Genomic DNA, 12004 nt, shown 5'->3' on the forward strand with positions numbered 1-12004 from the left:
GGTGACGTACTGATTACAAGAGACACGAAACCTAAGGAAGAAGAAGCAAAGGCAAAGCAGCATCTACTCGATCGTTTCATGTGACGCCAGTGCACGCCTATCAGTAGCTGTTAGCCGTCGCTCCTCAGTCATGCCGCCTACGCTTCGAGCTTCAGCACTCAGCAGCAGCTCTTCATCGATCGTGCCTTCTGCTTCTAACTTTTTATGTTTTTGTTTTGTGGAATCTAGCTTCTCGCTTTCGCGAACCACTTGATCAAAGTAAACGAATGACATCAAGAGGGAAAAGGGAAATGAGAGAAAGGGAATGGCGCATTAGACTAGGGAGAAGAACGTTGCCATGAAAGGACAACGAAAATGATAAGCGGCGTGGAAAAGAACCGAGGAGAGGAAAGTGATCGACGCCTACCAAAGCGCAACGTGTCTGGGGAACCGGTAAAGTTAAACAGCTGCTAATCTTGATCCTCCTTTGCAAACAGGCTGCTAATTGCTGCATGAGCAAATATATGTACTGACAGTCATCAAGCAAGCTAGCCCATGTATAATCATCATCCCTGAGACCCTGACACTTCAGACAGTGTTCATGCAGTACAAGTTTACAACAGTGCCATACCATACACATGTTCATTCCCGTAGTTTAGGCTTTATTTAGTTGCTCAACTTTGGACAACCAAAATTACTGTACCGCAACTGTAGTATTTCATTTGTATTTGTGAATTATTGTCCAAATATTGACTAATTAGGCTCAAAAGATTCGTCTCGCAAAGTATAACAAAACTGTGCAATTAGTTTTTGATTTCGTCTACATTCAGTATTCCATGCATGTACCGCAAGTTTGATGTGATGGGGAATCTTCTTTTTGCATAGTGCCAAAGTTGGAATTTTAGGGGAACTAAACAGGGGCTTAATGAAGACTTGCAGTAAACAACAAGGGAACCATATAGGAGAAGTATGCCCTGTTGGATAGTAACCTGCTAAACATACTGTGTTAATTGTTAACAATCGGCCGTTTGGACCTCGGATTCAACCCACAAAGCTGGAGAAAGGTGAAGGTCCACTTGCATCGGCTGCGAATTGCCCACCTGGGAAACCGACCAAAAGCTCCGGGATTCAGGCCTTGGGTCTCGAGGTCACAACAAGGTTCTTCTCCGTGGCATCTTTTTTCCTCATTGATCTGCAAACTCCAAAGCTTCTTGGTTGACTCCCAATCCCAAGAGGTTGGTCTGATTAGCATCGCTCTTGTTGCCCAGTTGCCCTGCGGCGCCTGCATGGCTCAGGTGCCGGAAGAGCTGGGAGTCACTGCAAAAATTTGCTTCACGAGGCAGCCGGTGAGCAAGAACCACTGGTGTCTAGTCAGAGCAGTCCAGTATTTAGGACGAAACATGAGCTCGGATCTTGAACTGAGCATTTCATGCCTGTATCGAAGGGAAACCATAGTAAATAGTAGATCATTAAAACGGCAACAAATTCTGTCCTATAATTTCATTGGTTCAGGTGTCTACGCACTACTCCGTCAATTTGTTTAGAGGCGCGAACGGAGCGAGCTCAACTGTAAGATTCTTTACGGTGGAACTTGCCCATCAAAATTTTAACTTGTAATAATTTTTTTAGTGGTAGGTGACGTGCCTGTCGACAGCGAGGTGCCTGTGGTGACTTCGTCAATCTTATGGATTTGCTAGCTCAGGCCCTCGGAGATGCTCATAGGAATAGAGCTGCGTGCGTATATTCATAAGGGTAAGTATGCGTGTGTGTATATGAGCGTCTGCATCTATACTGTGTTTCATCGGAAAAAATGTTTAGAGGCGATAGTAGAGTTTGTCCGTATATATCTCCGAAGAGAGAAATTTCGAAAATTAAACTGAATTCGTGAGCTACTTGTGACTCCCGAAATTACAAAACGTGCACCTTACAATCTCCGTTTGTTTCTGGGCCTACGCATTGGGCTAAGCATTGGATGGTCAATGCGGCCCATGTGCTTTTGTGAATTCCGACTGAAACGATCTTGTTTCGGCCAGGCTGTATAATATGGAACGTATCTGGTGCAAACCATCTACCCCGTGCAACCTTGAAAATTATGAATCAAGATCACAAGATGCTAATCCAATAATAGAGTTAATGGTGGGATTATTTTGCAGTTAAGCCTCCACGCGTCGACTGTTTTTGCATATCATGGAAAAGAAGTGGCCGGCGGGTGGGGAGGTTTAACTGCAAAATAATCCCACCACCAACCCTACCCATTGGATTAGCATCTTGTAACCTTATTTATAGTTTACAAAGTTGCACAGGGCCGAAATCATAGGGATGAAATTGGGGTTAGCCCAAAAGTGTTGTTTACTGCGTCGCGCAAGGAGCGCGCGGCCCGCACGACAAAAGTAGCCCGTTGTGGCCCACGCGTGGGTTTACTTGCTGATGCTCCCACTTTCGGCCTATGTGGAAGGATGATTTAGTTCGGACTATGAAGCTGACGCGGAGGTAGCCCAACTGCTTCTCAAGGAAGATGTGGCCCATGCAAAGTCTTCAGGGTCAGATTTCTTTTTATTTTTCCTTTCCCTCCTATACATCTCTACTATTTTTATTTTTCCTTTTCTTTTCTTCTTTAAGATAATATAATATTTTTATTTTTTGGTAACACTAAATTTTCTCTCATTTTCCATTTTTATAATTTTTTTATTTTCTTTTCGCTAATATATATACTCCCTTTTATTTTTATTCTCCATTTTTCCTTTTCTTTTATGTTTTTATTTTTCTTCCTTTTATTTACTTTTTTTCCTTTTTTCCTTTTAATACTAATATACTCACGAATGTGAACCTATTTTCTCTATAGAACATTTCGTTAACGTGTGAACCATTTGTTTGCTCTCTGTACTAATTTGTTCATGATGTTAAATTATTTATTTATTTTGTGGACTAGGTTTATATTTATGTTTAAAATCTGATTTAGGTAGACTAGTTCATCAACCCATGCTCCCACACGGGCTGATAATTTTAAAAATTATTGCGTTATGAAGCTATTTAAAATTAGATCCCTATTTAATAATAAAAATTATTTATCTACGATATTCCAGTTGTGATTGAATTTTAATTAGTACTCCCTTTGTTACAAATTATAAGTCATTCCAATTTTCTTAAAGAGTCAAAGCATCTCAAGTTTGACCCAATTTATACAATAAAGTACTAATATTTATGATATCAAATAAGTACCATTATTTTCTTCATTAAATATATTTTTATAGTATATCTATTCGGTGCTATAAATCTATGTAATCCTCTCTATAATTTTAGTCAAACATTAAATGGTTTGACTCTCCAAGAAAGTTGGAATGGCTTATAATTTGGAACAGAGGGAGTAATTATTCTATATACATTTTCATTCACATTCATAATTTTCACACTTTACAGCGTACCTCCATACATTGTGTTTAACATAATCAGTATTTTTCATCGCTTCCTCACATAAATGTATAAAATGTCTACATGTGACACACGTCATGCATATATACCTTGGCTTAGTATTTCTATATTAACAACGAAAAAAATGTAATTCAAAATCATATATTTGTTTACTTTTGGATATTTATGTATAATGAACGTACATATAATTAGATTAATATTTAGGTGTTTACTTTAGATTATTTTTAATAACGATATACATGGTAATTTTGATACAGTTTTAGAAGGTCATTTTAAGTTATTTTTTATCATGACATTTATGGATAATTAAGATGAAGATTATGGGATCACTTTAAATTATTTTATATAATGCAAGGTGGGTAATGTAGATATCAGTTTAGGGTAAGATAGTGGTGGATAATTCTTTTTAGAAAAAATAATAGATCAATGGCTATTATTATTAAAGTCGACAGGATTGATGCCCATATATTTTTTATTTCTATGAGAATATCTAGTATTTATCTTATTTCTAGCACATCTCATGAAAATTGTGGAGTCTCCAATTGAAAAATAAAGAGTGCATAGCTAACTCAAAATTGTTACGTTGAGCTCTCTCATTTGTTAAATATTACAACATAATACTTATATAGATATATAATTATTATCTTCAACCCAATATGATAGAATTTAGTTAATAATTAGTATATAACATTCCATCCACATCTATTATCCTTATTTTGCCACTTTTAATTGCAATATGCACTTCAATTTATTTAATGAACCCTAAATTTGAGATATATTTTACCATGGAAATCTATATTCTCATTATTTTCTCTATATATTTATAAATTTCGTCACATCATGTGTATACCTTAATTATTACTATTTTTATACTAACAGTGTACGAAATAGACAATTTGGATTCAAATTTTTTAGTAACAGTATGTCGATAATTTTGATGCAAATTGAAGGGGTTACCTTAAGGTTGATTTTATAATGTTAGTTGTGAACAATTTACAGGAAAATTTAGTGGGTTGTTTTAAATTATTTTTTATAATAGCATAAGTGGATAATTTAGATGACAAATAGGGGTTACTTTAGTTTATATATAATGGTAGAGGTGAGTAATTTAGATACAGAATTAGGGAGTTACTTTAGGCTATTTACATAATGGTATATGTGGGTAATTTTTTAGAAAACATAATAGATTCATGGCTATGATGATTGAATCATACCAAATTGATGGCCAGATGTTTTGCTTTTTTGACAGAATTTTTAGGACTTCTCTCTTTTTCTAGAGTGTCCACATAGGATTCCTATGTGGTTTTATGTGGAGGCTTTAAAAGGAGCCTCTAATAGTAAGATGCTTGGGTTAGTGGAGATTATCGGGGCATCTTTGGTCTTGTAAGCAGTGGAGAGGGTGGGATGCTATTTATATATGATGGTGGCGGAGTACTTATCACGGTGAAGATTTAAGTTAAGCACCATACACCAAAGATCAATCTCCTCTAGGTGGCTTGAAATAGTTTTCGTGACCCATTCTGTTAGCCCAAAATGATCTTTTCCATTAACCACATATAGATAGCAGTTTGGGGGTACGCAGGAGTAGGTAGCAGGGATAATTTAGAAATAAGTAGCTACTGCATAGATAGATAAGGTGCACATGCACCACCAACTACACCGAACACACGTGACAACAAATTCAGCACATAAAGTCTTCTTTTTTTATCCTTTCACTGGGTTTTTTAAGGAATAATTTTGATATATTCTTGAACTTGGGGAAAGGAACAAAAAGAATCAAAGATGTGCCTATGATTTGTATCTTGGCACGCCAGTGACACTGTGATTCCACGCGTTCGTTCAGAACCTGCATAATTATTATGGGAATAAATCCGCGGTGCGGCGCGGGCGTGCTGCCCGCCCACAGCAGCAACCACGCGAGCAGCGAGCTACTCTCGCTTCTGTGTCCTAACGTAGTCAGGTTAGAATGATGACGGTGGATCCATGAAGTCGCCGGAGACCAGGAAGTAGGATGGGACAAAAACAAGACACCAAGTCTTGGTGGAGGTAAGGAATAAGAGAAGCGGAGGCCGTGGCTAGCCTTAACATATCAGATTCTTGGACAAAATCAAGCTAAGACCGCATCACCTGATGCGATGCCAATTTGGGCGTACAGCGTACTGCTATCCAATTGGTATATACCACAGCTGCTACTACCACTTGGCACTTGTGTGGCCAGCAGATGAGCTTCCGGCCGCAGCATATATTTCCTGAAAAACGTTGGGTCATCTGTCTCATTCTGCCGTTTCAAAGTCAGCATCGCTTGTCAAATCTCATTTTTCTTTTATTGTTCTGGCACCGCAGATTACCCTAAGTATGGTTTATCATGGGCCGATCCTACAAGTCCGTTCGGCAGCGAAATCTACCGCTCTGTAAAAACTAAGCAGAAAATTTTTCACATCGGAGCAGAAAGCCGATCGAGACTCGAGAGCTATGCGTGATGATGACGACGGCTCACCTAATTAAGCAGGAAAAGGAGCAGGATGTATACTGCACCTGAAGTACGTGCAAAACAATCGGTTGTGATCGGCTAACTGTACGGTGTGATGGAATCATAGAACTTGTGATAAACATGGATGGAGAAGCGAAGCTGCATTTGCGTACAGTCTCCCATCGAGTGCAGCTGTACTACTGTCGCCATTCAGCAATCAATTTCTTATTCCAAGGCGCAAAACTCCGATCCAAGGAGGACCTGATGAGCGACCGGTATGCTTGGCGCCGGGGGCAGACAGGTAGGCTCTGCATGGACCCCCGAGCGCACGTCCACATCGATGAACATTCCACGTGGGCTAAGGGGGTGTTTGATCCTTAGAATAAAGTTTAGCTCGGATCACATTGGATATTTGATGCTGATCATAGATGGATTCATCTCGCGAATTAATGCTCATTTATACAATTATTTTTTATCATTAGATTATATTTAATACTCCTAACTAAAATCAAACACCCCCTAAGTCTCCTATAGCAGTGATCTGCGATCAGATTACACCGAGCTAGCACACGTAACAGTGTCTGAAATTCGCGGCGGATTCTCTGCCACACCTACCGGTCTTCTATTCTTCTACCGACCGCGCGTGCAAATTCACACCCCTGCGCGCCTGCTGGTCACTGTCGTGAGTGTCGTCCTGGCCGGCCGGACAGCGCCCTCTCCTCCCTCACCCTTTGGCCTCCTCCTTCCTCCTCCTCCATTATTGATGCGTCGATGCGATGCTCGGCTTCATTATTTCGATGCCTCTCGCCCCCTGATCTGATTTGATTCTCGCTTTCCTTTTGCCTTTCTAGGCCGCGGCCGGCCCTATTTCTCCTCCTCTGTCTCTGGTCCCCAGGCTGCAGTGCACTACAAGCTGCGCATCTTATTATATGTCCTGGATATAGTAGAAGTTGCTAGGCTGCTAACTGGGGAGGGTAGTTAGATTGGCGAAGCAATGAAGAGCTCGAGCACGAGCAACACCGGCGGCTCTGGCTCGGGCACGGACTCCGGCAGGTCTGGACCGGGCTCCCGCAGCTCTGGCTCTGGCTCGGGCTCCTTCAACCTCCGGAACCTGTCCAAGGTCATCCTGCCGCCGCTCGGGGGGCCGTCGTCCGGCCACGGCCAGTCCCATGGCGGCTCCGACAAGCGGGTCATCTCGCCGCTCGACTCCAGGTACAGGTGCTGGGAGACGTTCATGGTGGTCCTGGTGGCGTACTCGGCGTGGGTGTACCCGTTCGAGGTGGCGTTCATGAACGCGTCCCCCAAGGGCGGCCTGGAGGTGGCGGACATCGTCGTCGACCTCTTCTTCGCCGTCGACATCGTGCTCACCTTCTTCGTCGCCTACATCGACCCCAGGACGCAGCTCCTCGTCCGCGACAGGAAGAAGATAACCTTCAGGTACGACGCGCCCTGCTCCACTAATCCACTTACTGCACACAACACGCCTCACTCTCGCAGTCTCTCCTCGCATTGCAGCGTTTCGGTCGCATGCCAATGGTCAAAAAGTTTTTGAACCGTGCGTCTATGATGAGCCATCTAGGATCACCTTCTCTTGCATTATTGATTGTCATGGATGCATGCAAGTTTTTCCTCTTTTTCTTTCTTGTGGTTGTGGGTGTTGGATCGGGTGTTGTTGGAGATTAGTTCAGCTGCAGAGAATTTCCATTCTGACCATCATTCACTGCCCCATGGGGATATGCATGTGATGGCTAATAACTAACAAGTCATTGGTGACGCCGGTGTCCATGCTTTAGCCGTAGCTATCACACCATTAGGTTCGTGTCAGATCAGATGCTGCTTTGGGTCAATTCTTGGAGGTGACAGTATATGCGTCTAGTGGGGAGATTTTGGAGGCACGCAGGACCTTCATGCTTTCTTTACAATCCAACTCAATCCTATATATTTTTAGTTCAAAATCATATAATATTATGATCTTGCCCTTATTGAACTAGATCCTTAAATTACCTAGACTAAATTAGAGAGCTCTTTACCACCATACGTATGTGGGGATGCTGGGGATTATTACAAAAGGAGAAAATATTATCAGTAATCAATTTCGAAGTACATGGGACCCCAAAACAAATTGCATTATTGATTGTCACCTCGCAAACATAGGGCCCTACGCCTACACATTTGTGATTTGTGAAGTCGCGGGTTTGTGATCTTTCTGGGACTGCTGAGATATGGCGTCCTTTGGCATAGGTCCGGCTCCGTGAAAATGTGGAGGGAAGGAGTTGGAGGAGCTATTTTTTTCTCTGTTTTCTCTATATAAAATAACTCCAGCTTTTCTAGTGCTCCGGCGTGAAGTCGTATTTGTCATCCATATTCGGTTGGGCTCGCGAGCACAGTACCGAATCACTGAGGTGTAGATGTGCGTGTGCAGGCTGCACAGACACAGTGTACAGGTATCGGACGGTCCAAACGGACCACATCGTCATCAAATTGTGGTAGGTATTTGCAGCCTGAACGTACTAGCTGGGCTAGCTGGGCTACCATGCAAGCTTTCACAGATGATAGTGGCACAAATGCTTGATTCTGAAAATCTGACTACACATAAAAAATCTTTTTAGATTTTTTGAGAAAAAATAGTTCAGATAATGCTACAGCTAAAAACGTGAAACTTATGTGCCATACAAAAAAAAGGAGAGAGATGTGCCTAGGCTTAGCTTTCTGGTCCAATGGGCCATATCCCGGAAATCGGCGAGCCCAAGAGCTAAACTGGGCCTTGATTGAATATTTAATTGATCTTGCGTAAGAAAAATTAATACGATGCTCTAAAAAAAGAATAATTAATTCGAGTATTTGCTTTGATCAAGATGCTGTTGCGAGCTGCTTGCGCAGGTACCTGTCGACGTTCTTCATCATGGACGTGGCGTCGACGATCCCGTTCCAGGGCCTTGCCTACCTCGTCACCGGCGAGGTCAGGGAGGGCGCCGCCTACAGCCTTCTCGGCATCCTCCGCCTCTGGCGTCTCCGCAAGGTGAAGCAGTTCTTCACTAGGCTCGAGAAGGACATCCGCTTCAGCTACTTCTGGATCCGCTGCGCGCGCCTCGTTGCGGTCGGTACCGACCAATGCTATGCATCTCGTTGAGATCATCTATTCCGGTGACTGAATTCTGAAGCATATGTCTGGCCTGCACGTTGGTCGGTCCAGGTGACCCTGTTCCTGGTGCACTGCGCCGGCTGCGTCTACTACCTGATCGCCGACCGGTACCCTCACCGTGACAAGACCTGGATCGGCGCGGCGATCCCCAACTTCCGCCAGGCCAGCCTCCGGATCCGCTACATCTCCTCCATCTACTGGTCCATCACCACCATGACCACCGTCGGCTACGGCGACCTCCACGCCGAGAACACCCTCGAGATGGTCTTCAACATCTTCTACATGCTCTTCAACCTCGGCCTCACCGCCTACCTCATCGGCAACATGACCAACCTCGTCGTCGAGGGCACCCGCCGCACCATGGAGTTCGTAAGCAATTAACCGGCTCTTGCGTGCCTGCGGCTCTTGCGGCCTCACTGCACTCATGCAATGCAAACTGATAGGCTGATTTGGATGGATGCAGAGGAACAGCGTCAGGGCTGCGTCGAGCTTCGTGGTCCGGAACCGGCTGCCGCCGCGGCTGAAGCAGCAGATCCTGGCCTACATGTGCCTCAAGTTCAGGGCGGAGAGCCTGAACCAGCAGCAGCTCATGGACCAGCTGCCCAAGTCCATCTACAAGAGCATCTGCGAGCGGCTCTTCCTCCCGGTCGTCAAGGACGTCTACCTCTTCAGGGGTGTCTCAAGGGAAGGGCTCCTGTGCCTCGTCACCAAGATGAAACCCGAGTACATCCCGCCGAGGGAGGACGTGATCGTGCAGGACGAGGCGCCCGATGACGTCTACGTCGTCGTCTCCGGCGAGGTCGAGGTCATACGGTTCGACGGCGCCGAGGAGCGGGTGGAGGCCACGCTTGTGTCGCGGGACATCTTCGGCGAGGTGAGCGCGCTGAGCAACCGCGCTCAGGGGTTCACGTTCCGGACGAGGACGCTGAGCCAGCTGCTGAGGCTGAAGCAGGCCACGCTCAAGGAGGCCATGCAGAGCAGGCCCGAGGACAGCGTCGTCATCATCAAGAACTTCCTCAAGGTATTGCTTGTGGTGATCACTGACTGAAACGCTTGCTTTGCTTGCCTCGGAATTAATGTCTTGCAGCATCAGGTCGAGATGCATGGCATGAAGGTCGAGGACTTGCTGGCAGAGAACGCCGGCGAGCAGGACGATGCTAATAATGTGCTGACGGTCGCCGCGATGGGCAACGCCGGCTTGCTCGAGGACCTCCTCAGGGCAGGGAAGGACGCCGACGTCGGCGACGCCAAGGGCAGGACCGCACTGGTAAGTACAAACTACAAAGCCACGGATTCAGAACAATTTCATGCCCACGATTCACCTTGCTTACTTTTGGGTCTATGTTCTTGGCGATGCCACACTCGCAGCACATCGCGGCGTCGAAGGGGTACGAGGACTGCGTGCTGGTGCTGCTCAAGCACGCCTGCAACGTGAACATCAAGGACGCGCAGGGGAACACGGCGCTGTGGCACGCCGTCGCCGCGGGGCACCACAAGATCTTCAACATCCTGTACCACTTCGCGCGCGTGTCGAGCCCGCGCGCCGGCGGTGACGTCCTGTGCCTCGCCGCGCGCCGCAACGACGTCGGCGCGCTCCGGGAGCTCCTCAAGCTCGGCCTCGACGTGGACTCGGAGGACCACGATGGAGCCACCGCGTTGCGCGTCGCGATGGCCGAGGGCCATGCCGACGCGGCCAGGTTCCTCATCATGAACGGGGCCAGCGTCGACAAGGCCGGCCTCGACGACGACGACGGCTCCGGCTCCAGCTCTGGCTCCGGCGCCGCGCGGCTGGCGATGTCGCCTGGCGAGCTACGGGAGCTCCTTAAGAAGCGGGAGCTCGGCCACCAGATCACCATCATCGACTCGCCGGCGGTGGTCCCGGACGGCGGCGGCTCGTCGAGGCACCGCCGTCAAGGCAGGTTCCAGCAGAGCACAAGCTCGGACAGCGCGCGCTGGCCTCGGGTGAGCATATACAAGGGCCACCCGTTCCTCAGAAACCACAGCTCGGAAGCCGGCAAGCTGATCAACCTTCCCGGCACGATGGAAGAATTCAAAGCCATTATCCGTAGGCCCAGAAACCGCAACTCATTTCTGTTGCAGTGGCAAACTCATTGCAGGGTTGCAAACTGAACCATGTTCTTGTGCGTCCCTTCCCTTTTCTTCAGGTGAGAAGCTGAAAGTTGACGCGGAGAAGGCGCTGATCGTGAACGACGAAGGAGCGGAGATCGACTCGATCGACGTGATCCGTGACAACGACAAGCTGTTCGTGGTCACCGAAGAGGATCTGAGGAGGCTGGCAGCCATGGACCCGGTGTCTGCATCGTAGCATCTGTAGATTCGGGTGTTTCAGTAGAAAGCATGGTAAATGTGGATCCAATGGTGTGTTGAATAAACGAGTCATCTCTAGCTATGACACTGATTCAGGGAACGTGAGAAGTGTCGCTGGAGTGATTTGGTGCCTCCGTCGATATTGGCAATGCAAAGGTACAGTGATCAACACAGAGCACAGGATGAACTGGTCTTCGACGGCGTCGACTAGGCGATATCTCTGCCGTTGCCACGGCTGCCAGGGGCGGATCTGGGCCCCGGGCTGCCCGGGCTGCAGCCCGGGGCGAGGCCCAAGAGTAGTGGAAAACTTCTTCATAAAAATAGTATAAAAAAGCATTTTGGCCCATTAGCCCACCCCGAAAAGAAGTTAGCCCAGGCGGAAGGTGTCCAGGCGGCCCAACAACTTCAGGCGGCCCAACAACTTCCGTTGGCCGTTGCCCTAGTTCCGGCCGGCCCATGTGAGCATGCGCGGGGCGGCCTCCGGCTCCCCCGACTCTCCTGCCCGAGCGCCCGCCGCCGCCCGACCGCGGACCGCCCGCTCGCCTGGTCGTCCGCGCGCCGCCCCCCGGCCCCGGCGCGCCCCTCGCCGCCCGCCGGTCGCCCGTGGCCCCGCGCGCCGCGCCCCCGCCGCCCGCCGGTCGCCCGCGGCCGCGCCT

General features: G+C 47.2%; 1 protein-coding gene across 1 annotated transcript; it reads left to right on the top strand.

The window, feature by feature from the left end:
• The first annotated feature begins 6568 nt into the window (after positions 1 to 6568).
• Positions 6569 to 11526, top strand: LOC101772930 (potassium channel AKT2). The gene is made up of 7 exons (XM_004961932.4): positions 6569 to 7315; positions 8759 to 8975; positions 9072 to 9389; positions 9484 to 10041; positions 10114 to 10287; positions 10389 to 11085; positions 11186 to 11526. Exons 1-7 carry the CDS (start codon positions 6873 to 6875, stop codon positions 11344 to 11346), a joined length of 2568 nt encoding a protein of 855 aa, XP_004961989.1. The 5' UTR covers positions 6569 to 6872; the 3' UTR covers positions 11347 to 11526.
• Positions 11527 to 12004: the final 478 nt, after the last annotated feature.

Source organism: Setaria italica, chromosome III, assembly GCF_000263155.2.
Source record: "Setaria italica strain Yugu1 chromosome III, Setaria_italica_v2.0, whole genome shotgun sequence".
Taxonomy (NCBI): Eukaryota; Viridiplantae; Streptophyta; class Magnoliopsida; order Poales; family Poaceae; genus Setaria; species Setaria italica.

Bases quoted from the DNA above. Each gene is read 5' to 3' on its own strand.
- LOC101772930 (XM_004961932.4), top strand. From the start codon at position 6,873: ATGAAGAGCTCGAGCACGAGCAACACCGGCGGCTCTGGCTCGGGCACG. The intron at 9,390-9,483 runs GTAAGCAATTAA...GGATGGATGCAG, and splicing joins CCCGCCGCACCATGGAGTTC to AGGAACAGCGTCAGGGCTGC. The intron at 10,042-10,113 runs GTATTGCTTGTG...TTGCAGCATCAG, and splicing joins TCATCAAGAACTTCCTCAAG to GTCGAGATGCATGGCATGAA.